Genomic DNA, 26,620 nt, shown 5'->3' with positions numbered 1-26,620 from the left:
CAAACAAACAAACTGGGGAACACATCCAAACGAAAATCAAACGATGATTTTAATGATATAATATCAGTGTGCCATCACCAAGCTTCAGAAAGTTGAAAACACAACTTTGTTCCACGGATTAACCCTCACGTCCAAAGTAATCCAGAGAAATTATCTTCTGAAAACTAATGCTCTGTAGGCCGGGTGAATTTTAAAACGCTGCTCCTCAAGAAGGAAAACATTTTGAAAACCTATTTTTACAAAAAATGCCGACGTCACTTCTTTGTCTATTCATCGGAGGAATTAGCTCCTTATCAGGCGCATGCGTCAGGATAGAGTTGCGCCGATAGCAGCCCGTTGCGCGGATTACCACGAACCTATGCACTGTACGATCATCGAATAACACTATGGGCTCGTTTGGGGACAGTGCATATCCAAGATGGCGAACAAGAAGTCGGAAAGGTTGAAAATTGAAAAGTTTTCATGATAAAAATTTAGTTTTACGCATCTGAAGCTCAGTATAACTGTCGAGCGTTCGGATGATTACACTCATTGAGTTATCAAAACGGGATAGTCCAAAGTTTTTAATTCTGTTTATTAATTTATAATTTTAATAAGTGCCTCAATCAAATGCTGCTATATCCGGCAACGTCGCCACATGTATTTCACAACTACCACATGTATTAAATTATTATCAAAACCATGCGATGAAAATTAGCTGAACTCTACGGGTAATTTTACATTACCGTGTAGGCATAAAATAATTTAATTATTTACTGCATCAAGCTTCAAGTTTTTTAGAAGCCTGCTTTTGCAATTTGTTATATTCTATCACAACTTAGCGATTAGCCTGGGTCCGTTCCTGAAAACCTCTGGCGTAAAGGTGCCATGGAAACCATAAGGTACATGGTGCTTCAGTTTGATGCGTGCCAAGGGGCCCTTCCCAACATCCTTTGCGTCCAGCACACAGAACTCGGTTAGGTGCTTTTCCGGTATGTACACTTGAACGATGACGTAGCCATCATCTTCGTCGCCTTCTCGCCATGAATCGTAACCTCGTCGGGGCACGAACACAGGTTCGCCCAGGCAACCGTGAGAGTACCAGACTTGACGCTCCCCATTTTCAGCATTCAACTGCGTATCAACAATAAGAAAGAAATCACTGTTTTCGAGTACTCTCGAAGACAGTTTAACGCTAAAATTGGTGTCCCACAACCGCGGATAAAACGTTTGAGACAACTAAGCTGTTTTATGGTATTCTTATTTCTAACTTAAGCGAGGTCATTATTGGTTAGTGGGAGGAGGGAGAGAAGGTTTTCTTTTCATGTCGGTTGGTAATATTTTGCGAAGTAAAGCCATTCTATTCTTGTGAACATACAGTGACAACATATTTTGTCGCGATTTTAGGGAAAATTTAATTCTAACCTTCACCACATCCCTATAAGGGAGGTTAAACCCTGGCCTGTCGCACGCCATGAAGTAGTTATAACGCGTGCCTCGCATGCCATGCCTGTATGGATGCGTGGAAGGGAACTCCACGCTCGCACGATCAATTTGTGTTCGAGTACAGCGCTTAGTGTCCAAGTCGATGGTGAATTTGTAAGCGAGACCCGGGGAGACTGAGGTGTTGCTGAGCCAAATCTCGCTATCAAATGTCATGTCGAACTTTGTGTCCAGACACACCGCGGAGAACTCAATCCTGTTCCCATCCTGCTGAGCCGTGCCAAAATGGAAAATCTGTAGCATGATATAAACAGATTTCATTATTAATCCTACTTAAAAATTTAATTTACATTCAGACATGGTTTGATGCTACTCTGGTTTACAGATTTAATGAATGTAACTGAAAAAGTTACAATTCATAGGCCCAACGTTTCGACACTCCTGTCTAGTGCCTTCATCAGGGGTAGGGTCAGGCACTAGACAGGAGTGTCGAAACGTTGGGTGTATGAATTGTGACTTCTTCGGTTACATTCATTAAATCTGTAAACCAGAGTAGCATCAAACCATGTCTGATTGTCCACCTGGTTGCCGTGTGAACTTTAATATATTTTAATTTACATTGTTTGTTATTTCATTAGACCTGTTTTCAATTTCTCGATACTAGTATGCTTCAAAAAACTTGATTTCTGTTCTGTTAAAAGCTCACGGAATAATGCTTTTCGCGCGCTGTGAAAAGGAACATCTGTCCGTCCAGTCCTCAAATGTTTCCTTAAGTGTTCTCCCCTGCTTTCCTCCCACTCCCCTAGTCCGAGCGGAGTCTGGGAAGGATAAAAAGGACTCCCGATTGACAAAGGGGGTCCAGGTTTGGCAGAGCTGAGAACAAACAGGCATTAAACCCATTTCACTACAATTTTTTTCGGCGCTAAGGTTTGAGACATGGATTTGCGTTCGATAAGGTTACGAAAGGGACGGAGAGCCACAGAGCCAAAACCGATAATAATCATGACATCCAATCGGAAAAAAAGGAAATAACCTTAGCGGACAAACGAGAGAATCTTATAGGACCAGACTCGACACATGAAAACCGCCTTGAGCGCGGTAAAACACAATTTATAATTGGTTTTTGAGCGCCTATCGATTTAGTGTAATCTCAACGGCCAATCAATATCAAGGAGAAAGCCTTTGAGAGCCAATGAAAATGTAAAGTAAAAACAACCAAACTGCTAAAGCGCGGGAAAACGCGGACGAGCAAGTTGTGATTGGTTTTTTAGTTTTGCATCTGATTATTAGTAAAGCAAGTGGCGTGAGTTTTCTGAAGCAATCACAGAGCAAATTAAGCAAAATCGATGCAATCCCGTAGTAGTTATGACGCTCAATCGGAAAGCCCTCTTATAGCTTAGCATCTGATTAGTTGAACGGGAAGTCTCAGTTTTCTAGACCAATCACAGAGTGCCACGAAGCAAAACCAATGTTTTCCTAGCTTTCCTTTGATGCTCCATTGAAAATTGCCCATGCTTTGGATATGGAAAATCCAAAGATAGAAACTTACGTGACAGGGATCCGTATCAACCAGTATTACACCTGCGCTATCACCACTGCCATGTCGTGGTATGATGACAAAGCGAGAAGGCAATTCTGGGTAATATCGCATTTCCTCCCCCGGGGAACTCAATCCAAGATGAATCTTTGCCTGGGTCCACCATGTTCCCTTCACAAAAGGCGTCATGTGGAACACATAGTAGTCTGGCAAAAGGATAAAATCGTGAGCGTAATTCAGTCCTTCAATGTGATGGACTTGCCTCTGACAGAGCTGCCATGACGGATCAAACTCGTACACTGCCAAACTGGGCCTCTGTGAAAATCCTGGACGGTGGCTTATGCACACAAGTCGCTGAAAAAAGAGAATACAGCTCAAATATAAATGAGGAATGTGTAAGGGCATGGGGAAGGGGAGACAGGGTCCATTTCCCCCCCCTAGCTAACTTGAACCAGGCATTCGGTCGGTGGAAAAAGCAAGCATCCGAAAAAATGGCGCGGGTCACGCAAAAAAAAAAAAACCACAATAATACTTGGAATAATAATAATAATAATAATACAATGTAATAAGCAAGGGGGGGGGAGCTGTCTCCCTTGTCTCCTGGGCGACTATGAGAGAGAGACTATGACAATTTTAATTGTAGTTGTAATTGCAATTTTGAATTAAAACAAATTAAAAAATTTCTACATTATTATTAAAAACCAGTTCACCTTTCTTTCTGAATCAATTCTAAAATGAGCAGCAAAGCATCCAAGCTGTAAATGACCATTCAGATAGTCAGGACCCAGAGTCTCCAGTGTGTGTGGATCCAGACAGTAGGGAACTCCAGTCTCGTAACTTGTCAGTACCTTAGAACATAAAAAATATTATCATACATACAGACTATTTGCAAAGGATCATGCAAAATGTATTTAACTGGTGCAGATGTGCAGATGGTATAATTGGATTTTAAATCCCATGCAAAATCAGGAGTACACCTCTCTGGAGGGTGCAAGAAAATCAGCAATTGTCTACCCACTTATTTACTCCTCATTATTCTTGCTCTTGACCAAAATGAAGAACTTCATATTGTAATTTTATTTAAGCCCCATCAAAAGCTCAAATGAAGATTGGTCATACAAGGTTTCTTCCATACCGTAAACAACAAGAGGAAAAACACTTAATTTGGACAGGAAACCAGAATTATAGTAAGTTACAGTCAGTCAGGTGAGTAATTTTCATGAACCCTGTGTCAAGGCAGTGGTGAGGGGTGACGAGGGAAGGTGAGGGGAGGGGAGGGGAGAGGAGGGGAGAGGAAGGGGTAAACACACCAGACTGTACAGTTCCTACTTGTCCATCAAGCAGAAATATGATTGAGAAACATTTGTTTCAATGTGTGGGCTGTGGGGCAGATGAAACTCTGGCCAGTGATTTATGCTTGTCTGAGAAACTTAATGTGTCTTAAGCACCTGGAATTATGTTAAGTTACAGATTGAACAAGAAAACTGAAGTGGTCAGCAAATGTTCCCACAAAAAAACTTAATTCCAACTACCATTGAATTTTAATTTCAATTCAAAATTTTGGTTGAATGTGCAGAAAAAAACATATGTAGGATGACATGATTGCTGTAGTGCATTAAATTTGAGTCATAACTCTCTGTCTTAAAAGCAAATAATCACATCACTTAATATAATTACGTATGTACTAGGCAATAAATCTCAGTTAACCCTTTAATTCCCAAGATGTGATTGATAAATTCTCTCCTCTAGCTGCTATACATTTCCTTGTAAATTGGTTGTGAGAATTTGATGTTCTATCAAGATAATATCTTGTACCTAATAAGTTTGAGTAATCTCATGACTTGTTTGCTGGATAATTTATGGATACAATATGGAGGAAGTTACATGTTAATCACTTGTGGGAGTAATAAAGGATTAAAAGCAGAATTTCTAAAGCTAATCACAAATAAGGACAATTTTACTGTCACTATTGAGGTATACCTTATATCTGGGATTGCAAAAGGATGCATACACATCCAAATGTAGAAGGTTTCAAACTAACAGTCAAATTAATTATCAAATAGCAAAATACCTTTCCTCAAAAAGTAAAGACTTGGAAACTTTCTATAAGAAATGGACTAAAAACATTCCACTCTAATCTTGGGTGTTTCTTTCTTTCACTTTGCATCAGTAATAATTAGTAATTAATAATACAATAATTATTATTGTATTAGTTTTCCCAATAGTAACTGTATTTCACTTCATTGTAATAGTAAGACTGTACAGTAATTTAAATGTCTTATTATTGTTAATATAATTAATATTGTTTTAGAACAATTGTAATGTTTAATTTTGATGAAAATGCTCATAATAGTAATTGCACTGCTGTTGTTGGCCAAACTTCCTTGTTTCTGTGTAGTAATTTTAATTATGTCTGTAACTTGTATTTGAAATATGATAAAAAAAAATTGAAGTATACCTTGCCACCCCAGTAAAATGAATTTGTATTGGACGGGTTGCGAAATTTGATTGGTGGAAATCTCCAGGATGTCAAAAGAGTTCCAAAGGCCTTTAAAGTTGAATGGGACGGCATTGTTCCCATCTGACCTTGATACAGAAACTGTTTCTTGGCATTTTCTTCCTGCCGATGCTTACTGTTTACAAATTTGGATTGAAAATGCACTTGACCATCTTGGAATGTCACAGCACAAAGCATTCCATCTCCATCAATTGCTTAAATGGAAAATATAAAATAAAAAAATTAAACTACTTATAATTGATATCTTAATTTATTTGATTGAGATATTAAAGGTTAGATCTTGTCTTAAAAGTTCAGATGCCCATTTCTGTAAGGGCTTGAGGCTGATTGCTTTGTGTGGCATTTAAACATCAGTATGCATATTCTGTTCTCTCTCTCAATTTCTTATGGTATAGACAGGGAGAATTTGTTTAACAATCAAGAGCCTCTTTAGTTGGTGATCATTTCCTTTATTCTCAAGACCTTAATGTTTGATTCAAGGGTGATATTGTAGGGTAAAATATATATTTTTTAGCAAGATATGATGCAATCATTAACCAATCAGAGCACATGCACCTCTATAATCACTGGAGCAATTATTTTCATGCATATTTCAATACCTGCCTGGATATACAAAATGACATGGCAATGGTAGTTTTCCCGAAAAATATTGTTGAAAAAAGGGACAAAGCTAATCTGGGTATGCCGTAACCAATGAATTTAGTAAGTGAAATGAATAAACTAATTCATCAAACCTGTAATGGCTCATCCTAACAGTAAAATTTTCTCAGATTTCTCTGAAAGCAAGGAATCGCCGGTGACGTAAAAAAAATTACCAGCATACCTTTCGGGGTTGTCCCGTTTACTGTTACGATTATTTCTTGAAACAGCTGTAATCGACTCTAGCATCTACCGTTACTTTTAACTAAACATCTTCGCCTTTAATGTTCTCTCGTTAACTTTAAGGTATATTTTAAATTCGTTTTGCTGTTTGTTTTGTTTAATAGGATCTGAGTACGTTCAGCTTTGTACGCGTCTTGACAGCCGTAATCGACTCCGGCATCTACCGTTACTTTTAACTAAACATCTTCGCCTTAATATTAACTTGTTAACTTTAAGGTATATTTTAAATTCGTTTTGCTATTTATTTTTTCTAATATGATCTGAGTACGTTCAGCTTTCACGGAAAAAATTTCCGGAACATTAACGCGATTCACTGTCGTTAAGCTTTAAAACGTGCACTGCAATTGTAATTTTTTGCCCTTTGACCTTTCTCAAAGCTTCCAAAGTTTTGCGAGAAAACAATTCATCGTTATGGGTTTTTTTCATTCTTTTGGCTTCTCTACAACATGCAAGAGTTTCCACGCATAATTGTATCAACAACTTTGAGCTGTATCTAGCTTTGTTAGATATTTACTTACGATGTTTTAACCGAGTGCCATAGACTTCGCGAAGACCGGGGCCATTGCGAAACAGAGTTCCTCGCAAATCTTTCGGTATTTCGCCGACTATATCTGCTTTGGGAATCCAGTAGCAGTATTCCCTTTGAGTTTCCCACCCTCTCTTGCATTTATTGGGATCTAGAGGCCGTCGAATGTCACCACAAAGAGTATCCACATCTGCCGACATGTTACAAACGCGGTGGAAGGCAGAGGTTGAGGGCGGGGCATGGGGAGGGCATTGTTTACTCGCTTCCAGTCTCTACTCAAGGTCGTGAATTCAAAGTTCGTAAGCGATTTGAGATCAGGCCTGAGTAAAATTAGACGCTAAGGAAGTGTTATCTCGAGTTCAGTTGGGGAATTTTTGTGGGCAATAAAATGATTTCGATTGCAGTTTGGTGACAATAAGCGCGATTAAATTTTTCAAAGACAACAAAATTGTACGAGTCCTTATGGCAAGTGCAGTTTGTAGTCTTCGAAACATTTACAAGTGCTTATTGCACCACATTGCAAGAGAAATCATGTTATCACTGGTTAATATGTACATGAAAAACTTCACAGAGTGTCAGGACAAACGAAATTTTGAAAGATTGTATATTGCACTCGTGTTACACGAGAATGCACCTGTTTTCAGCCGATTGGAAGCGCGTAATTTTTTTCGTATACATCATTAGTCGTGTGATATGCGAGGTCGTAATAACAAGTGTGCGTAGCTGGTGCTTTAACTTTTGGTACTGATTTAAGTTCAGTTAAGATCAAAAAAAAAAAAAACGCTGTGACGTATTGGCAGTCTGATAAGAAGCGTACAATTTCTGAGGTCGAGAACCAAGCGATATAGCGATACATATTTTAGTATGCTCAAGCTCACAAAAATCGTCATCTTATAACCCAATTAATTTTTGGAATCGCTTGACATTTATATACCAAAATCTGGTACTCTTTAAAAGTTTCCAGGAACTTTTCAGTGGCACTTTGGTAAAAATTTTATAACTGCCGGGCATTTAGTCCATTCAAGACCATGCCCGGAAGTCTGATCAGAGGCGTACAAGCGACAACCGAGCGAAATAAAATTTAAGGTATGCTCCAGCTCGGAGAATTTGTCCACTAAAAAGTATGCAGAAATAATTGTCGGAATCACTTAACATTTCTAAACGACCATTTGATATTCTTAAGAAGTTTGAAATAACCATCCGGTAGAAATTCTGGTAAAATTTCCGACTGCCGTGTAATAAGCCTATTTGCCATAGCGCTGAAAAAAATGTAGCTGTAAGCATACACTCGAGGCATTGAAAATCGACGTACTACAGATCTCGGCTCTTTTTCGACTCCTATCACATCCCCAGGAATTTTCCGTCAAAGAATCCCTTCTGACCCTAACTGCTCCACCACCCTAGACAACAACTCAATTTGTGAGTGGAAAAAAATTAAAGAAGCCACGGCAGTCACATGCATGACCTATGACCACGGTGAACTCTGTTATCCCCTCTTCACTTACCTAGAAAGATCTCGTTCTTATTCCTTATCACGCGGACTGGGATAAATAAAGCGTTTTAATCCTCTCATAACATACCGATGATGCACGTTCCGTCGTCATTTCCATGAAAACGAACATTCCTGTACATTACTCTCCTTCCTGTAAAATTTTTCCTTTTTCCTTTTCTCGTTATCGAACAGGAAAAGTTGAAATCACGGTGTACTGTTACATTATTTAAATAACTTCATATCACCGAAAGAATGTTCCAACTGTTTTTTTCCTTTTTGCCCTCCTTTTTTATGTTTTTATTTGATTTGACACGATGTCTCGTTAGTTGTTTTCGTCTTGTATTTTGCTGGCTTGAGTGTCTATATCTCAGTTGTGAGATATGCAGGCCTGGAGATATGATAAACATGCCATTTATATCTTGGCAGGATTAAGAAAAGTGTCAGGGATAATTCTGTTATTTACCAGGAATGAACAATGGCTTACACGTAGATGACCCCTACAAAGGGATATCTTCCACGTTCCTAACACCTCATTATGAGAGAATGTCCCTCAATTGACCAATTTGCTCACGCTTACGCGAAATGTCTCTCTGACCTTGTCTCTCGAATAAAACGACTCGGAAGCTCTTATGAACTATCATTAGTAATTATTAGCCACAAAGGAAAAATACTATTTAATTTATACATCTAAATATGGAACGAAACAAATAGTCTTCAAATGTGTGACCAGTCAAATGATCTTTCGGAAATCTGCACGTTACCAGCAGGTGATCTTGTTGCGGCAACCCCTTATTTGATAACATTCCAAATAAATTTCTGTTATTTCTTTCACTTGTAGTTTTTTCCATGACTTAATATCAAATTGTAACTCTTAGTTATTTTACTTTCAAACCGGAAGGCACTTCAGTACCGGTCCTTTCATTCGATCACGTTTTCGAAATTGAAAATCGATTACCAGAAAGTGGTACATTGTACATTGTACTTCTACGCACTTGTCATGATCGGGGGCGCTGTTTAACCATCAATACTGAGTAATACTGCAGCAATTTGACGGGAAAAGAGATATGTTAAAGCCTAGCTTGTTAGAGGGACTCTTCATAATATTGGGTAAAATATATTGGATATCAACTTTACCACAGCTAAATACCAACTTCATCATTCAAAATGTAAATATTTTTTTATGACGATCATTGTGAAGGCATTAAGGAAAAAACTTAAACCATCGGGGGGATTACGCATGATTTTTACGTGAGAGCGCGTCTTAACACTTTAAATCAGTCAAAATTAAAACTTGAGTACCGCAAAAATTAGTATCTCTCGAATTCATTAAGACATTCTTTTTCAGACAGCACTGTCTGAAATACGATAATTTTGCATGGAATTCTTTCAAAAAATTCACTAATATCAAAATTTTAAAGGAATGTTGTCCAAAATATGAAAAATACGATTGATCTGTCAAAATATGCTTTTTTGTTTTCGTAGCGACGAGTAAACAAACTCCCTGCACGAAATAATGGGATCAATCACGCGAAACGGAAGTGACGTAGCAAAAACAACAGGTGTGAACCTGGAAGGCTCGTGGTTTTTGTTCCGCTATTGCTGGTGATTACGTGAGACGGTGTTTGCATTTACCGCGCACTTAAATCGCGAGGCTTCACTTGAGACTTAAGTTTGCTTATAGGAAGTTATTAACGATTCTGACCTCACCGAGGAGGGGTATAGTTCAGTAATCACGTTCTGACGAGAAACAAGCTTCTGTTTGAGCGCAACCTTTGTTCAGCAGAAAGTTAACTCTTCAAAGACCGATTTTCTTTCGTTTGTGGTTTCGGTTTCGCGTCTTCGTAACATCTAAGTGGGTCTTTTTCCGGCTTTGTTTACAGCAGAGAAATGGTAGAAAGGCAATGGAGAAAATGTGTGGCTTGTTTAAGGTACGTTTTCGTTTTCTGTGGGCTGTTAGTCGCAGCGAAACCATCAACTACAGATTCAAACTCAAGAGGAACTTGCAATTTTGTCAAGACTGACTCTTCAGGGGAAATTCTCAGCCCGAGCTATCCCCAGCCATATCCAGAGGACATTGAATGTACATGGGAAATTAAAATGCCGTTGTTTGAAACTATAGTTGTTGTGTTTAAACATTTTAACCTGAACTCGCCTTCAGGGGACTTCTTCTGCGAGAGAGGTGACTTTGTCGAAGTTTACGACGAGCAAGGTGGTCTTTTAGGCAAATATTGTGCGGGGAATTTACCCCCAAGACAGATAACTTCTAAGAGCAACATCTTAAGAGTTGTTTTTAAGTCGCATAATCGAACAACAGAGAGCACGGCTCTCACTTATCAAAGTGGTTTTAGTGCAATTTATGCCTCTTGTGGTGGGTTCTTCACGGATGCTGAAGGTCTTCTTCAGAGCCCAAGTTATCCTGATCAATTTCCAGCAGATATTCATTGTTTGTGGCAGATAAGAGTACCATCAGACTATGTAATCGAGCTTCGTTTTAAGGACTTTCAAATGGATGGAATGTATCCGTGCAGTGTTGACTACGTTAGAGTGAAAGATGGTTTTAATACTAATTCCACTGAGTTAGGGCACTTCTGTACCACGCGACTTCCTAATAAGGAGACTCCCGTTCGTTCAACGGATAACAAAATGTCCCTGGAGTTCAAATCATACAAAGAAAGCAATTCACGGGGATTTAAGGCTGAGTACACTCGAGTTTCTCATTGCAATGGGCTCTTGCAAGGTGATTACGGAAGATTCACTTCTCCGGGTTACCCCGGTTCGCGGCAAATGGACAGAACCTGCAGTTGGCTTATAACAGTCTCAGAGGAGAAGATAGTGTCATTGAGGTTTGATTTTTTCGCTGTCGATTCTTTCACTGGGATGTTTTCAATTTCTGGAGACTGTGGAGATGATTTTGTAGAATTGTTTGATGGTACCAGTTCTGATGACCCCTCCTTGGGAAAATTCTGTACTGTCAATAATAAACCTACTGATATGGTGCGCTCAAGTGGTAGACAGATGTTTGTAAAACTAAAAACAAGTTTCCGAAATGAAGGAGATGGTTTTTCAGCCAGTTATTATGGTATGGATCCCTATAGCCACTTTGCAGGATGCAGCTTATTTGACCAGCAACTGTTGTTTACATGCAATAATGGACAGAGGATCCAATGCCAGTGGAAATGCGATGGTACAAACGATTGCACAGATGCATCAGATGAATTATTCTGTAAACCTACACCAACTCCTACCAGCCAGTCAAGTAGTGATATACGCAACTACGTCATTGTCATTCTCTCTATTACTGGTTCTTGTCTGTCCATTGTATGCATTGGGTTTATGATAGATCGTTTGAGAAGGAAGCGCACTGTACGACCAAGAAGAAGACACAACCTTAGAAGACCACGGCGTTCAAGGCTCTCATCTTCTGGTGATGCCCCCTTAACAGATGAACCATCATCTCCTCCACCTCCTTATGAAAATGCATGCTATGGGGTGTCTTTCATTCAACCGCACCTCACTAATTCTTCTCCACAAAGAGGTAGTCCTGGTGCATTTCAGAACAGCAGAAGGATTCAAGCCCCAGAGCAGGTTTTATCTAACAGCAGCCAAGAAAATACTTCTGCAAATGTCAGAACAGAACAAATGATCAACAACAGTGAACAGACCAATGCACAAGAAATCCAGCCTATGATGTTAATAGAAGAAGAAGAAAGAAGGGATGGCATTCATGGTAATGTAGTCATTGGAACAGTCTCCCCTTCAGAGTCTATTAATTCACTGAATGACACTGCTCCTCTCATTCACCGATCTGAAAGTGTTATTGAACTTTAAATGATAAAATCATATGCTTTATTAACCTCCATAATTGAGGAAAAAAGAGTTGGTAAGTTTTTTTTTTATGTATTTAATATATAATTTATTAATAATGATTGGGTAGATTCATGATACTTCTATTTGAGTGATTGATTAATTCTCCCACAAGCCTAGTAATAGCCTATGATGTGTAAAATTGCATTTTTTTTTTCAATTTATAGTGTCTGTTTTACTTGTTCATTAATGTTTTGCTGCTACATTTACCACATAGTGTTCATTCAATCAAAAACCATGCTCATGTGTTAACAGCCAATGTTTCAAGAGTGAACAGTTATCAAAAAAATATGATAGGGCTCAGTTTCCTCGTTAATGCCCAAAGTGTCTTCCTGGTTGTTCAGGTTAAAATACAGGTTTTAAACACCACATTATCTTACTTTGGAATGTATTTTTAAACATCCTCCAAGTTGTTAACCCTTTAACTCCCTGATCAAATTTGTAATTCTCCTTACTGTCAACCATACAATTCTTATAATGTTAGTTTAGAAAATTTAGTATTGGATCAACTAATTATCCCCAAATTGATATTTTCTGTATTCTCATCATTTATCTGGTTGATACTGTATTGATATTGTAAGGAGAAATTCTGTCATGGTCACTCATGGGAGTTAAAGGGTTAATCATAATTTTTTAATTGCCTCCCTCTACATGTAAACTTGATCCAAAGTCTGGGAGGCTACTCAACACTAATGATAATTACAGACATTTTCCTGGTACAAAAAAGGTTTCAAAGAATCAGAAAATGTGGTGGAAGATTGAAATCGAAAGATAATTAATATATAACAAAAAACCATTACAAACAGAGCAGCAAGTTTTTTAAGGTTAGAACTAGTGACTATTACTATAATTATTTAATTCTAGTTAATGACAAAAAAAAAGGATTTGTAAATTTGTTATATAATTATTTACATAGAAGATGGACAGAATATACATATTTAACTACAGTGCACCTTAGAAAAATTGTTGTTCTGTTATTGTTTTGCCAGTCAAATATTAATGTCAGGCTTTTTGGAATTTCTCCTCAACTTGCTCAAAGGTGATAGGATTGTGTATATATGAGCTGAATCCTTTACACTCTAACATCAATATTCATATTTTGCATGGTCTTTCCTTCTCATGTCTCCACTGAAAAAGATAATTATTGGCTAAACAATTACAGCTTTGTAGGTTTGTGATCAGTTTTTTTATTCTCATGATCTTAATGAATGATTCAGCAGTATTACTGAAAGGAGAAAGAGGATGCTGGTCAGTATTAGGGTTTAGAGGTTTAGTTAGGCTAGTCAGGTCTCTATTTTGACTCAACACCAAATTTACGTAAGCCTTTACAAGCTAACACCAGTATGCATATTCTCCATACTGTTCTGTACTCATTTCCTAAGGTGCTAACACGGATAGTTTGTTCAACAATCAAGAGCTTCTACAGTTGAATTAGTCATCATTTCTTTTATTCTGACTCGTGATCCTAATGTTTGATTCAGGGGTGACATTGTAAGGAGAAATAGATGCTTGTCACTCTTAGGGCTTTAAAGGTTAACTTTCTCATAAGGAGATTGATACAATCTCTGCTGTTTTAGGAGAATTCGAAACCTACTGCTACATGCTACATGCATCCTCTTTCCCTTTGCATAGAGAGAAATGAGATTAAATAGTGTATGTTGAATGGGGGGGAATGGGGGGTAAGCGTGTGTGTGCTCATACAAAACTCAGTAATTTAATTTTTATTGATATTGTATTTTTAGGTTTAAGTAATAAATTAAGTCTAGTCAGGTTGAAAACATATAAATTATATTATTTTTAAGTGGTATTTATCATATTTACATGTGACAATAAGTAAGTCAGTGGTCTTGCAATTATTTAAAACATTGATGTATAATATTACTCTATTTGATTGTCGTGTTTAGTTGAATTTAAACACTGTTTGGAAGTAGCTGATATGCCATTATTTAATTAGAGGTTTATGATTTCAAAAGAGAGTTTTCCTTGTTGATTCCTTTTATCTATGTTTTGGCAGTTCATTAGTTTTTTCACATTATCCCTTTTCATGAAGTTCACAATTCAAACATTTTGTGATTATCATGACTATTGAACTGATCAGTTTGATTTATAGTGTCAAAACTAAGGTCACCTCTTGAAGTCTTGGTTATTACCATGTTCAACTCTTACAGACCATTACAATGTATAGTGTATTTATGTCTGAGACAGTTAACTTTATTTGATATGTTAAATTATAAAAGTTTGGGTGCGAGGCATGAAGTAGTCGCACACAATTTGTGTTTTTGATGGTAAACGTAGTTTTACAGGTTGTGAAGGAAATAAAATTGAATTCAATTTCAAATTTTGTGGATAATGTTTTTGTGTACTAATTAATCAATCTGTAAGTGACCTCTAAATTAAATTCACAGCCACAAATTTTGATTGAATCAAATTGGTGAGCAACCTTGAAACAAGTAAAATTTTGATTATACTTATAGGTAGTAGTATCCTATTACTTTCAACACTCTTTGCAATATTAACTATAAGTTTGATCTGATGTATGAACAGCAAAGAATGGAAAAGACTGAAGTGCGAGTGCAGCGATAAAGCCCACGAACTCATTGCATCCCTGAACAGTTTCATTTCTTGTGCATACATCAAGGTCCGTGAAGAGTTGTAAAATTTTAAACTGAAAAGTCTTTGAACTATTGATTTTTCTTCTGCAGATGCTCATCAACCTCTTATGTGTTAAAGTACAAAAGACCAACTTTTCGGCCTAAATACCCCAGAAAACATAAAGAAAAACAAAATTTCACAACACATCCACGTTTGTGACGTTTTGACAAGAAAGAGCTTTTCTGACTCAGGTGAAAAGTTGACCTAATGATTTCTGCATGTAACAAAACATTTGGAAAGGGGTAAATAATGTGCAATACCACTAGATAATAATTATCATGAAAAAACCTGAGGGTATTACCTTTATTTTTAAAATTTGAGGTAACAGAACTGCACTAGTGTTGGATAAAAACATGAGAGATGACAACTGTACCATTTTCACCATGATCAAAATTTTTTTATTAAAATTGTTTTTAGGGGGAACAAATAAAGTTAAATAATAATTTCAAAGTTTACTTGCTTTATTTCTCTTGATGGATACAATTTCTCAAATGTTTTCCATTTTTTTTACAAATGGGAAGACAGCTTAAGCGCAATGATCATATACAACCTTGATGCATTATTTTTGATAAAATTTGAAGCTAACCACCTATTACATTGTAAAGTCCACCTATCATTGATATTAAAAAGCCCAAGACAAGATTAATTTATAAGTATTTTACATGAAGAGATTATCTTTTTTTTGTGATATATCAGAAACCCCAATCCCAATCAATTTGTGGTTTAATGACGTTCACAGTGTAACATTGAACCACATCTCCTTCTTGGACATCCAAGAACTTCTCAAATGACAAGCCACACTCTGTTTCCCTTTTAGCTTGGCTTATATCATCAACACCATGCTTCATGGAGGCCAGTCGTCCTGGTAAAAAAAAGTCAGTTTAGAAACATTTAGTTACCACGACAGCCAAACAAATTTGATTCTTTATTTTTGGACTTTTTAACCAATAGCTCTATGGGGAAGTCATCAAAGTAAAAAATAAGAAAAACAAATCCCCTCTCTAGTCTCTTAACAAGCTTTGAAATTGCAGGAGAAAGTTACAGCTCTTTTGTGGAGAAAACACAGAACGTGTCACAAGAAAAAACCAACTGCCAAAATTATCTCTTTCATTGATTTTATCATTCTTTTGTCTAATTGTTCTCTGCTGCTTGACATCTACTGTGTCAACTACAGCAAGTTACATATTCATCATTAAGTTGCAAGCCTAGTGTGAAATGATTTCATGAAAAAACATTGCTTGCATCAAGTCTCACCCTTTTCAAAAGGGGAAACAGTATTGAAAGTTGTGGACAGGATATAAGTAGGAATAAGTATGCTAGCTGAAAAATAAGTGAAATCAGAGCCTTTCCAGTTTTATCATCAAAAAATACAGACAAATACATAAAAACAGGATTATTTTTATCAACCCAAATCAAATTAAAACAAGACATCACCTTCATATACAACTTCATTATTCCTTGTTATTCTGTACAAACTCTTGCGATCAAGTGTCCCAGTCTTGACCTGACAACCAGCTACTGTGGCCTTCCGTCGGCCAGTAAGTTTAAACACTTTAAGAACTGCTGCCTCACCAGTAACGCTTTCTTCATGAATAGGAGTGATTCTCTTGTTTAGTTCAGCCTGCAAGTGCAATGCAAGATAATTACAACTGTAAGATTAATGACCCAATAAATCCATAACAAAACAAATGGCACAAAAATAGTTATCTAACAGCATCAGAGAATTTAGGGTTCTAATAAAAATACTATGAGCTTTTTAGTGCTCTCTATTAAAATTTTAAGATTGTTTGCTTTGCTACTGTAATTTAAGATGCATTATAATTCCTTCTGCACCCAGTAGACATGTGCTATAGGTGGCTTGTTCCAGGTGTTCACTACATTAAAATGAAGCAAAATAGTAAATGGCACAATACTAACGTCAGAGTAAAAGAGAGAGGGAGACCAGGACCAAGTTGAGTTAATAAAACTGGTGGAACATAGCAGATGAGATAATTTCATTTACATATTAACCTTTTCAGAATAATAATCTGGCTGGAAAGTTGAGACGACATACTAATTCGATATACCTTAACATCTTCCAAAAGCTTGTAAATTATTCTGTGCTGTTTCACATCCACACCACGCTGTCTAGCCAAAGACAAAATCTGTTTTGTAATCTTCACATTGAAGCCCAAAATTATACCTGTAATTAATTGAAAGTACAGAGGGAAATAAAAGATTCTGAAATCATTATCAGGTTAAAATTACTATTCCTTTAATTTATGACATTTGATCCTGGGTGTAAGTTACTGTAATGTAGTTGGTTGGAGCATAAGTTCATCTCAACTAAATCTTAGTCTGAAAGGTATTTATGTGGTGCTGTAATTGACATTTTTAAGAACTGCAATGGGGAATGACATCTGCTACCTATTTGACGTAGTTGGCATGAGGTGGAAAGGAAAGATAGTGATAGTAATGATGACAATGATGGTAAATTGACAATGACAGAAACAACAACAACAACAGCACCAATTGCAACAATTTTGATGATCCAGAATAATTGTGAACAGACTTGTACATAGGTAGAGTGTGAATAAACATTTGCAGTTCAGAGAAAAGAAAATAGATTTCAGTTTTCTTACCATGAAAAGTCTCTGCAAGCTTGATGTCACTTTCAGTGACAGTTCCAACTTGGCTGGATAGAACTGTCAACTTCACCATCTTTGATTTGTATGTCTTTAAAGCGTCGCTGATTGCTTCTAAGGAACCATCAACATCACCTGTTTGGCAAGGATTGAAGAAAAGTCAACAACTCTGCACCCACATTCAAATTTGACCACAACAGTTTCACTCACAATTACTCAAGAAGAGACCTCAAATTGATTGTTATGATGTATATATAGTGTATTTACACCTGAGACAGTTAACTTTATTTGATGATATGGTAAACTATAAAAGTATAAGTGTGAGGCCATAGTACTCACAAACAAGTTATGTTGTTGATGGTAAATTTATATAGTTTTACAGGTTGTGAAGAAAATAAATTTCAAATTTTGTGAATAACATTTGTGTTGTAAGGAATCGCTTCTTTCAGTGACCTCTAAATTAATGCATATCATGATCAGTCACATCAATTTACAGCATCACAACAATGAAGAGCAGAATAGCTAGATCTCTGATTAGGAAAGAGTTCAGTCAGATCATTTTTAGGAGATCCTAACTGTTTACCCCTAACATTCTTTGCTTTTCTAAAGGTGCTAACAAGGAGAAAATGTTAGCAGGCCCATTTAACCTTGAATTCTAACAACTGTATCATTTTGCACAAACCTTTAATGATAATATTTAATTTGTCTTTACAGTCATATTCACTGCTAGGCTGCTTGGGAGCTGGTTCCTTTCTGTAGCTCAGCTCTACATCCAGTAGGGCATTATGCACATCTTCTGAAAGCAGTTTTCTTTGCCGTAATACTGCCTTTCTCTTCTCTACAGCATCCCTAGCTTCTTCCTACAAACATATTTTGTAAGAAGGATGTTGAATGAGTGATTTCCAAGGACAGTTTCAAGAGTGGTGTAGCTCCAGCTATGTTTAATGAGGATGGCGTGTCTAACTTTGAAACAAGTTATACTTTTAGATTTAACAGAAGAAGTAGTATTTAAAAATAATTGTTGTCTTACACTGTGTCAAAGTAAACTACTTTAATCTAGTAATTTGTCTGTTGCTCTCTCCACTTTTTGAATTATTGCTAACTGATCCTTTACCTCTTACAAGTGACAATAACAGGATGGATTTATCCTTACCAAATCAACACAATATCAAGCAAACAGGTGATGAGAATAGAGAAAAATATCAATGAGGGGTTTATTAGTTGATCTAATACCAAATTCTCCAAACTTACACCAACAGAATTGTACAGCAGACAGTAAGGAGAATTACCTTGATGAGATTGGGGGAGTGAAAGAGTTAAGTTAACTAATAAATCTGTAGAATTTACCTCTGTTTCAACTTGGATAACCTCATCTCCTGCAGAAGGAGTGTCCCTCCAACCCACTACTTCCACTGGAGTTGAGGGCATGGCCTCTGTCACAGTTTGACCATGGTCATTAAGAATGAGACGTACCTTGAGGTCCAAAAAAACCAAACTCCATTATGATATCATCAAATAACAGTTACTATTTCTAACCCATAATTATAGCTGGACTGGGAACACTTACTTTGTACCATGGGAATTTTGCTAGAAAACTGGTTATATCTATTTGTATTTAGTAGGAAGAAACTCTTATACTCTGAGATGACCAAAATTTTTGCTGTAAACAAATTTTTTCAATTTTCTGGGCAATTTACTTATTCCCTATACCCTTCCAGTCCATTTATTCAAATGTGTTTAATTTAGAGAAAGGTTTTAACAACCTCAAGTCAGCATGAAGTTTACCTTTGCAAATGCTTGATTACAAAGCAGAATATCACCTATCCTCAGTGTTCCACTATTCACAAGAATGGTTGCAATGGAGCTGAAATAAAATTTGTCCATGATTAAATTAAAATGAGTCTAACTTCATCACCCATAATCAAATGTACAGATAGCCATATATGACACACAAAATCTCCCCAAGACAAATATAATTAGTCTATTTGAAGTCAATTAAGGGTGTTCCAGACATGACTGTTTTACACTATAGTGAAAATTGTCAACTAGGATAAAATATAACTACTGCAAATACTTTTAAGAACAATTAGACATACCCCCTTCCTTTGTCTTTGCCTGACTCTAGGACAATTGCTTCCACTGGCCCATCTACTTTGGCTTTTAGATCTTGTAACTCTGCAAGAGTGTGGATTGCCTCCAGCAGTTCATCAAAATTGGTTCCCTTCAACATGAGAGAGATTACTTTCCTTATAAAAGTGTTAATCAAATAAACCGCGATTGTAGATCATTAAAATTTAAGGTTTCATTTCAACCCTTTTCACTGTTACATCAGTATGCAGATTCTCCATACTGTTCTCTACACATTTCCTATGGTGCTGAAAAGGAGAATTTGTTTAGTTAAAGTAAAGAGCTTCTTTAGTTGGTAACCATTTCCTTTATGCTCATGACCATGTGTGACTATGTGTGATTTAGGGGTGATATTGTATCAACCGAAATTAGATGCTGGTCACTCTCAGGGGTCCAAGGATTTTGGCCAAAAGATTTTTTTTTCTTCTTTTCTTTCTCATGAATTACCCTAGCTTCCATTTGCACTTCTCCCTTAAAAGAAGCTTTATCTTTTAAATAAAAGTTAATAAATATTAATAACTTGACCATTAGGCATTGTGCTATGGGTCAGAATGCACTCATTGCATGTGGAATGATTCTTTTAGTTATCATTTTGACTGACTAATCATTCATACATTTAAGGCAGACACTGCTACAGCTTGGATGTCCCCTCCAAACTCCTCTAGTTGAATTCCATATTGCAGAAGCTGTTTTTTGACTTGCTCCTGCATAAAATTATTTAAACAGTAATAGAACAAAGACTCTGTCAGATTTGATAACAAAGAACTCACCATGATTTGTAATTTACTGTGTACATGTGTCATGTACACTTACTTGAGGATTTGGGGATTTTCAGGCCCAATACAAACAAATTGGAAACATTGTAAATAAAACAGTGTTTAAAAATCCTGACTGGCAGGAGACTGACCAGTTGGCTATATAAAAAGTGTAGCCAAGAAGTTGACATTGCTGGGCAGCCAAGAACAAAAATTAAGTGAGAAGGAACCTGTTGGAACCTGGGAAAACCAGATTTGAAGTCTAACAGCCAAAGCATTCAGCCACACTGCTTTCTAAACTGTTTTCTATAAATCCCTCTCATTCTAACATGTCAGTGCTACACTGTAGGGCTAATGTCGATTGAGTGAGCCACTTTAAGGTAATTGGGGATTAATTGTCCTGGTTATTCTATTCTCTGTGGTTTGTCTGTAGAACTTTCACCAAAAGTTAGACAGGAAACTACTGATAAAAAGTAATTAAAAGTAAACCCAATCTGAATCTGCTTGTCAGTAATTTTCTTTTGGAAAATCAAAACAGACCTGACGTTTCCACTTTTAGTTCAAAATAAGTATGCTACAGTATAACTACTACAAATACCATTAGAAGTAAGTTAAATATCTGCAGTCCACAATATTAATGCTAGTATAGCTGTAACCATTCATTTTAACCCTATACCCTTAAGATCAATATGCATCTTCTCCACACCATTCTCTATATATTTCCAATGGCACTGAAGAGGAGAATTTGTTTGACAACAAAGGATCAATTTCTTAAAATGATGATCACTTCCTTAATTCTCAAGAATTTTAAGTTTGATTTAGCAATGATACTGTGAGGAGAAATTAGATGCTTGTCACTCTTAGAGGCTAAGGGTTTAGTTAATTAATTTGCAGCAACTGAAAGATTAGACAATTTTACATAAAAAATAAGAAAAAACATACCACATTAACTCTGGGCTTGTCTATTTTATTGAGTGCAACAATTATTGGAACTGCAGGTGAGAAACATCAGCATTATGTTAAATTTAAAACAATAATTACAATTTCACATTCTGCATTTCAATAATTTTGAAATGAACCAAAGGTATATGTTGGAGTCTTCTACAGAACAGTAACCAAATGGAATGCAATCTCATTAACAGTCATACTTTAGAATTCAGAGATGTTTAAAGGATCAAATCTAGTTCTTGAAATACACTATATCATCACATCTCTCAGTTTGAGTTAGCATGTGCTGCGCTATGATTGGTCAACTGAATGGGCTATATTTCATCATACAGCCTGCTAAATTAGAAGTTGCTTTGACTTGTCTGGATTTAAATCTTCCCCCCTCTATCTGAACCTGCACATAATCATAATACACATCTTACTACCCTTGTTTTCTTACTTTGTACTGCATGTTACAGAACCATGTTGTTTCAGCTCAGATTTAAGGCCCACATGCTCAATAGAGCATGGGCCATTTATCCAAGTGGAAAAAACTTGTTGTGTATCTTAGCAACACAGAAAGCAAACTTGACTGCTAAGAGTTATTTATAGAAACTACATGTACACCAAGAAAGGTGATCTGCATTTGGCTGCTCTGGCCTGTGGCTAGTCTCAGAGGACTTCAAGGCATGGACTTCATGAATTTCAGCCAAATCATTCATTTATACAAATGAATTTAAGTCTTCGTTGAATTTTGACCAGTACATCTCATTTAGTAATTTTTCTTACTGCCTGCCATGCAATTCTTATTGCTATAAGTTGATTGGATCAACTAATAACCCTTTAACTGACATTTTTCTTTATTCTCACAACTTGTCTGCTTAATGTTGTATTTGATAATTTGTAAAGGGAGAAACTTTTTCTCAGTCAGTCATGTGAATTAACGTGTTAGCAGGTACAGGGTTAGATTCCTTCTAAGCGGGGCTAGGAGGTATTAAGAAATAATAAAATTCAGCCTACTGTAACTAGAAATATTTTTACCTGCAAGTAAAATCTGATGGCAACATGCACACAATCTTATACAATACTATTGACTGACATCATACCTTTTGCTCTGGTGGCATGTCTTATGGACTCTACTGTCTGCTGCTTCACACCTTCATCTGCTGCCACAACAAGTACAACAATGTCTGTCACATTAGCCCCCCTGGCCCTCATTGTTTCAAATGCAGCATGGCCGGGTGTATCAATGAATGTAATTGTCTTGTCTGTTCCTTTAATGCTGACTGCAAAAGGAAGACAACAAGGGTTTCAAAATGTTTTGCAGTAGACTCCGCAAAAGCTGTGAAAAGTTCATTCAGGGCCAAAAGGTATTTATTTTGACCAGAGTAACCAGTGACATGCTATCAAGTAGCCAGCAAAACTCTGGTGATCACTGCCTTGTTTTGATATCCCTGCAACATAACTTTTATTTGTATATATGCTTCTTTAACCCTTTAACTCCCAAAAGTGATTAACATGTGACTTCTCCCTAAGATATCCATACATTAACCAGCAAGCAGGTAATAAGAATGCTCAAACTTATCAGGTTAAAGTTGTTATCTTGATCTAACACTAAATTCTTGCAGCTATTACACATGGAAATGTGTAGCAGCTGGTGGGGAGAATTAACAATCAGATCCTTGGGAGTTAAAGGATTAATATAGGAATGAAGCTAGCCTGACAGCTTAAAGAGACCAATTTAAGGAGGACTAGGAGTGATAAAAACTACTTTTTGCTATTATTGATATTAACTGCTGTCAGTTTTACAAGGATTTCCAGCTCTGAGAAAAGCCATCACTGCACATTAGTAAAATTACCATAATTCTTTATGTGTTTGATTATGCCAATCAGCTACTGACAAGTCACTGATCTTTCCCATAACTGTTGCTAATAAAGTCAACTTTTTTGGTCAGAATAGGCCCATGGTGTCCATGTCATAAACAAAATAATGCATGGTTACTTGTAGATAGTTCACCTTAATAACTTACTTGTTTCCTGCCCTCACCCACAAGATACCTAATTCAACACTTGAAGAGAAATTCTATAACTACGCACACCAATGTATTAGTCTCTTTTTATTACCTGAGAAAGCGCCAATATGTTGTGTGATTCCTCCCGCCTCCCTGGCCACTACTGATGTTCTTCTCAGTGTGTCAAGTAGAGTGGTTTTGCCATGGTCAACATGACCCATAATTGTCACTACAGGAGGCCTTGATTCAAGGGAATGGCTGTTTTTTTTTAATGAAGCCAAATTGAAAAAAAAAATTATTAGTCATTACAGAAAATAATCTTAAGTTTTTCTTACAATAAACATAAATGTATACAAAGCACTTTACATGCATTGAACACATAATACACTCAATTGACAGTGTAAATATAAATTCTAAAGACAACTGGATCTTGTCAAAATGATGAACTTGAATATAAGGGAACTTGAGATCCTTGATATTATTTATTATCATTAACTATCAAGAGTCATATTTTCAACCATTTTTCAGACCTTGTTTCTGTTTTGAGATCTCGGTGAACAGGAGTCATGTTGTGTTCCATTACCAACAGCTCGGCTTGGTCTGGTGAAAGCACTGTACATAAAAATACCACAGAACATGAACTTTTTTCAGTCTCTTTAAATAACCCATTACACCCTAATGCAGATCTGTGTTCTCTGTACTCTTTGCTGTACATTCTCCCTAGCACTTACAAGGAGAATTTGGTTAACAATCAAAGCTTCTCAGTATGGTGATCCCTTCCTAGATATTCCCATGATCGGTGGGAATTATTCAGGCTGCACTTACAGTGTATGACTGTAAGAAGAAATTAGATGTTGGTCACTCTTAGGGATTGAAAGGTTCAGTAAATCTGTCTCTTTCACAAGCTAAGTTTTGGAATTTTCAAGTACTTACTAATAATAAAACAAAAAATACACAAAAACATGACTCTAAAATATTTCACTGTTTTCTACAATGAAAAGACATTTCCATGTACCTGTGAGCAGACCATTGGGCAATTCTTCGCCAAGTTCAACCAATATATCAGCTAGAGAACCTGTTTAAGCATTCAAATTAATTTTGATTAACCTTTTCACTCCCAAAATCCCTGTAAATTCTCCATACTGTTTTACTGTTCTACCATACAATTCTAGTGATGTTAGTTCTGAGAATTTGCCATTGGATCAATTAATAAACTGGTAGCTTAACTGATATTTTTCTTTATTCTCATCATTAGACTGCATGATATCATATTGATATTGCAAGGAGAAATTCTGTCCTGGCCACTCATGAGAGTTAAAGGGTTAAATTTTAGTAATATTCATGTGATTTTGAAATCATCTGAAGACAAAGATTTACTTGTTACTAAGAACATAAAATTTTATTGGCACATTACCTGGATCACAACTCATCTCAGCAGCAAGCTGTCTAATGGTCATACCTGGTCTTAATGCAATATATAACTGAAAAATCGAGACGAGAGTGAAAAAAAATTTTACTTCAGAACACATCAATAATCATATAATTGGTGTTCAACTGCATGGCTTCATGAAACTTTCACCAATATTTTAAATTTGAAATCCAAGGTAAAAGATTGTCTTTTTCTTAAACTTTTGTGTTTACTTAACAATATCAAACCATCCATGCATAATCCTGTTATCATGTACTTCTCTTTAGACACCACTTTCAAATGAAACATTGAGTTACTGGAGTCATAACTGTGTAATACTATGGATTTTATCATGAGAAGTAAAATGTCCCACAATCCAAATAACTGTAACTATTTTCAAATGGTGGATAACCCTTTTGAGGGCTGCATGATCTCTACTCCATGTTAACCACATTCCCCAAAAGTTTCTTTCCAAACCTTAACCCTTTCACCCCCAAGATCTCATTAGTAATTCTCCTTACTCTCTGTCATACTGAATTCATATGATGTTAGTTTGGAGAATTTGATATTGAAATCAAATAATAGTCCCCTAATTGATAATTTCTTTATTCTCATCACTTGTCTGCTTGATATTGTATTGATATGGTAAAGAGAAATTCTGTCTTGGTCATTCACAGGAGTTAAAGGGTTAAACAACACAATTCTATTAACTATATGTGCAATGCTGGGAACCTTTAATTGCTGGGCTGTGCGGCAAATGTTGCATTTCAGATAACAAGTGACAGGTATATAATATGTGATAAAATTTTTGGGTGGTCGTAAAAAAATTACAGTGTACCTGTGAACCAGGTTTCTGTGGTAAGGAATGCTGCCATCTTCTGTGGAGTGCTGTCCTTGCATGGCCCAGAAACTGTCATAAAAAAAGAAAAACGAACAGGATATGAATATTAAAAATTAGATTAAACCAAATACTGTTCAGTAAAAATACAAATACCACCCTAATTTCCTGAAAAAAGCAAGACTACTGGATCTCCAAGATGTGGCAATGTGTCTGAAGGAGTTAAAAGACAAAGTTTTATCACATCAGAAAATTAAGAAAAGGTACCTTAAAGGCATTTGAAGAATCTTGATGTTTACATCTTTTTTCAATATGCTTCCATACACAAGTAACTGGCCTTGTGAACTGCAAGGAGTACTTGCCACAAATGTGGTGGATGATCTGAAAAGCAAACATTCCTCATCCATTTAAAACTGCAGTTTTCTCTCAGTGCATACAAAGTTTAGGTGTTTTTCCTCAACAAAGATTCAGGGAGTTATTGTTCAAGAGGAACTCAGGTAATCGACATAATGAGTTTTTTAACTGAAAGTATGTTACATAATTATTTTCTGAAGACAATATTGCTTCACCGGCTTCTATCATATTGTCAGTCATAAATGTACTCGACAAAGAGTTCAAACATTCAAATCACCCTTACAGTAGAGAGCTCACATGATGCGACCCAGCTTTCATCTATCTAGAAAATCGTAAACAAAATACTTCACGTGGAACTCGTCGTGATCTCAACTGTGACAAGTTGCCAAGAGCAGTTCCTCGCCACCACCGGCGCTGAAGCAAATGACAAAAGTACCGGCTACACCGATTTTTTCTCTTACCTGGCTCCTTAGAGAAACTCTTAAAGTCCTATTCATTGTAAAGGGGCGTCATAACATCACACAATTAAGCGTGACGCGCTAGAGAGAACATTTGGAAATTGCAAAGATTTCTCTCGTCTGTTTCATGCGCCATGATATAGACTTCAATAAGTCAGCGGTATTACACCCCAACATATCTAGTGAAACAAAATGTCCTTTTATGCTGGGAACGGCGTTGACGG

General features: G+C 36.6%; 3 protein-coding genes across 3 annotated transcripts; 1 reads left to right on the top strand and 2 right to left on the bottom strand.

Moving 5' to 3' along the window:
* Positions 1 to 548: 548 nt before the first annotated feature.
* On the bottom strand, positions 549 to 7,122 carry LOC131786556 (apocarotenoid-15,15'-oxygenase-like). Its single transcript, XM_059103609.2, has 6 exons — positions 6,878 to 7,122; positions 5,418 to 5,671; positions 3,670 to 3,807; positions 2,972 to 3,313; positions 1,405 to 1,716; positions 549 to 1,113 (listed from the first exon to the last, which is right to left on the bottom strand). Exons 1-6 carry the CDS (start codon positions 7,083 to 7,085, stop codon positions 811 to 813), a joined length of 1,557 nt encoding a protein of 518 aa, XP_058959592.1. The 5' UTR covers positions 7,086 to 7,122; the 3' UTR covers positions 549 to 810.
* A 2,257-nt stretch (positions 7,123 to 9,379) lies between these two features.
* LOC131786554 (CUB domain-containing protein 2) lies at positions 9,380 to 14,579 on the top strand. The gene is made up of 2 exons (XM_059103606.2): positions 9,380 to 9,484; positions 9,860 to 14,579. Exon 2 carries the CDS (start codon positions 10,265 to 10,267, stop codon positions 12,203 to 12,205), a length of 1,941 nt encoding a protein of 646 aa, XP_058959589.2. The 5' UTR covers positions 9,380 to 9,484; positions 9,860 to 10,264; the 3' UTR covers positions 12,206 to 14,579.
* Positions 14,580 to 15,262: 683 nt separating this feature from the next.
* LOC131786553 (translation initiation factor IF-2, mitochondrial) lies at positions 15,263 to 26,535 on the bottom strand. The gene is made up of 18 exons (XM_059103605.2): positions 26,400 to 26,535; positions 25,852 to 25,965; positions 25,585 to 25,656; positions 24,753 to 24,819; positions 24,354 to 24,413; positions 23,869 to 23,950; positions 23,451 to 23,596; positions 22,433 to 22,612; positions 21,342 to 21,391; positions 20,259 to 20,348; positions 19,614 to 19,738; positions 19,303 to 19,381; positions 18,865 to 18,990; positions 18,200 to 18,377; positions 17,515 to 17,652; positions 16,960 to 17,075; positions 16,328 to 16,514; positions 15,263 to 15,755 (listed from the first exon to the last, which is right to left on the bottom strand). The coding sequence occupies exons 1-18, from the start codon at positions 26,433 to 26,435 to the stop codon at positions 15,586 to 15,588; spliced, it is 2,016 nt and encodes a 671-aa protein (XP_058959588.2). The 5' UTR covers positions 26,436 to 26,535; the 3' UTR covers positions 15,263 to 15,585.
* Positions 26,536 to 26,620: the final 85 nt, after the last annotated feature.

This window comes from Pocillopora verrucosa, chromosome 7, assembly GCF_036669915.1.
Source record: "Pocillopora verrucosa isolate sample1 chromosome 7, ASM3666991v2, whole genome shotgun sequence".
In the NCBI taxonomy this organism is placed as follows: domain Eukaryota; kingdom Metazoa; phylum Cnidaria; class Anthozoa; order Scleractinia; family Pocilloporidae; genus Pocillopora; species Pocillopora verrucosa.
This window is presented reverse-complemented; position numbering and strand designations above follow the sequence as displayed.

What these genes read in the sequence shown, in the direction of transcription:
- LOC131786556 (XM_059103609.2), bottom strand. Translation starts at nt 7,085, where the DNA reads ATGTCGGCAGATGTGGATACTCTTTGTGGTGACATTCGACGGCCTCTA. An exon ending in GAATTGATTCAGAAAGAAAG is followed by an intron (nt 3,314 to 3,669) that starts GTGAACTGGTTT and finishes CTCTTTTTTCAG; the next exon opens with CGACTTGTGTGCATAAGCCA. An exon ending in CTTATAGGGATGTGGTGAAG is followed by an intron (nt 1,114 to 1,404) that starts GTTAGAATTAAA and finishes GTTGATACGCAG; the next exon opens with TTGAATGCTGAAAATGGGGA.
- LOC131786554 (XM_059103606.2), top strand. Translation starts at nt 10,265, where the DNA reads ATGGTAGAAAGGCAATGGAGAAAATGTGTGGCTTGTTTAAGGTACGTT.
- LOC131786553 (XM_059103605.2), bottom strand. Translation starts at nt 26,435, where the DNA reads ATGAATAGGACTTTAAGAGTTTCTCTAAGGAGCCAG. An exon ending in GTAATCAAGCATTTGCAAAG is followed by an intron (nt 18,991 to 19,302) that starts GTAAACTTCATG and finishes TTGGACCTCAAG; the next exon opens with GTACGTCTCATTCTTAATGA. An exon ending in TAATGAAGTTGTATATGAAG is followed by an intron (nt 15,756 to 16,327) that starts GTGATGTCTTGT and finishes TTTTTTTACCAG; the next exon opens with GACGACTGGCCTCCATGAAG.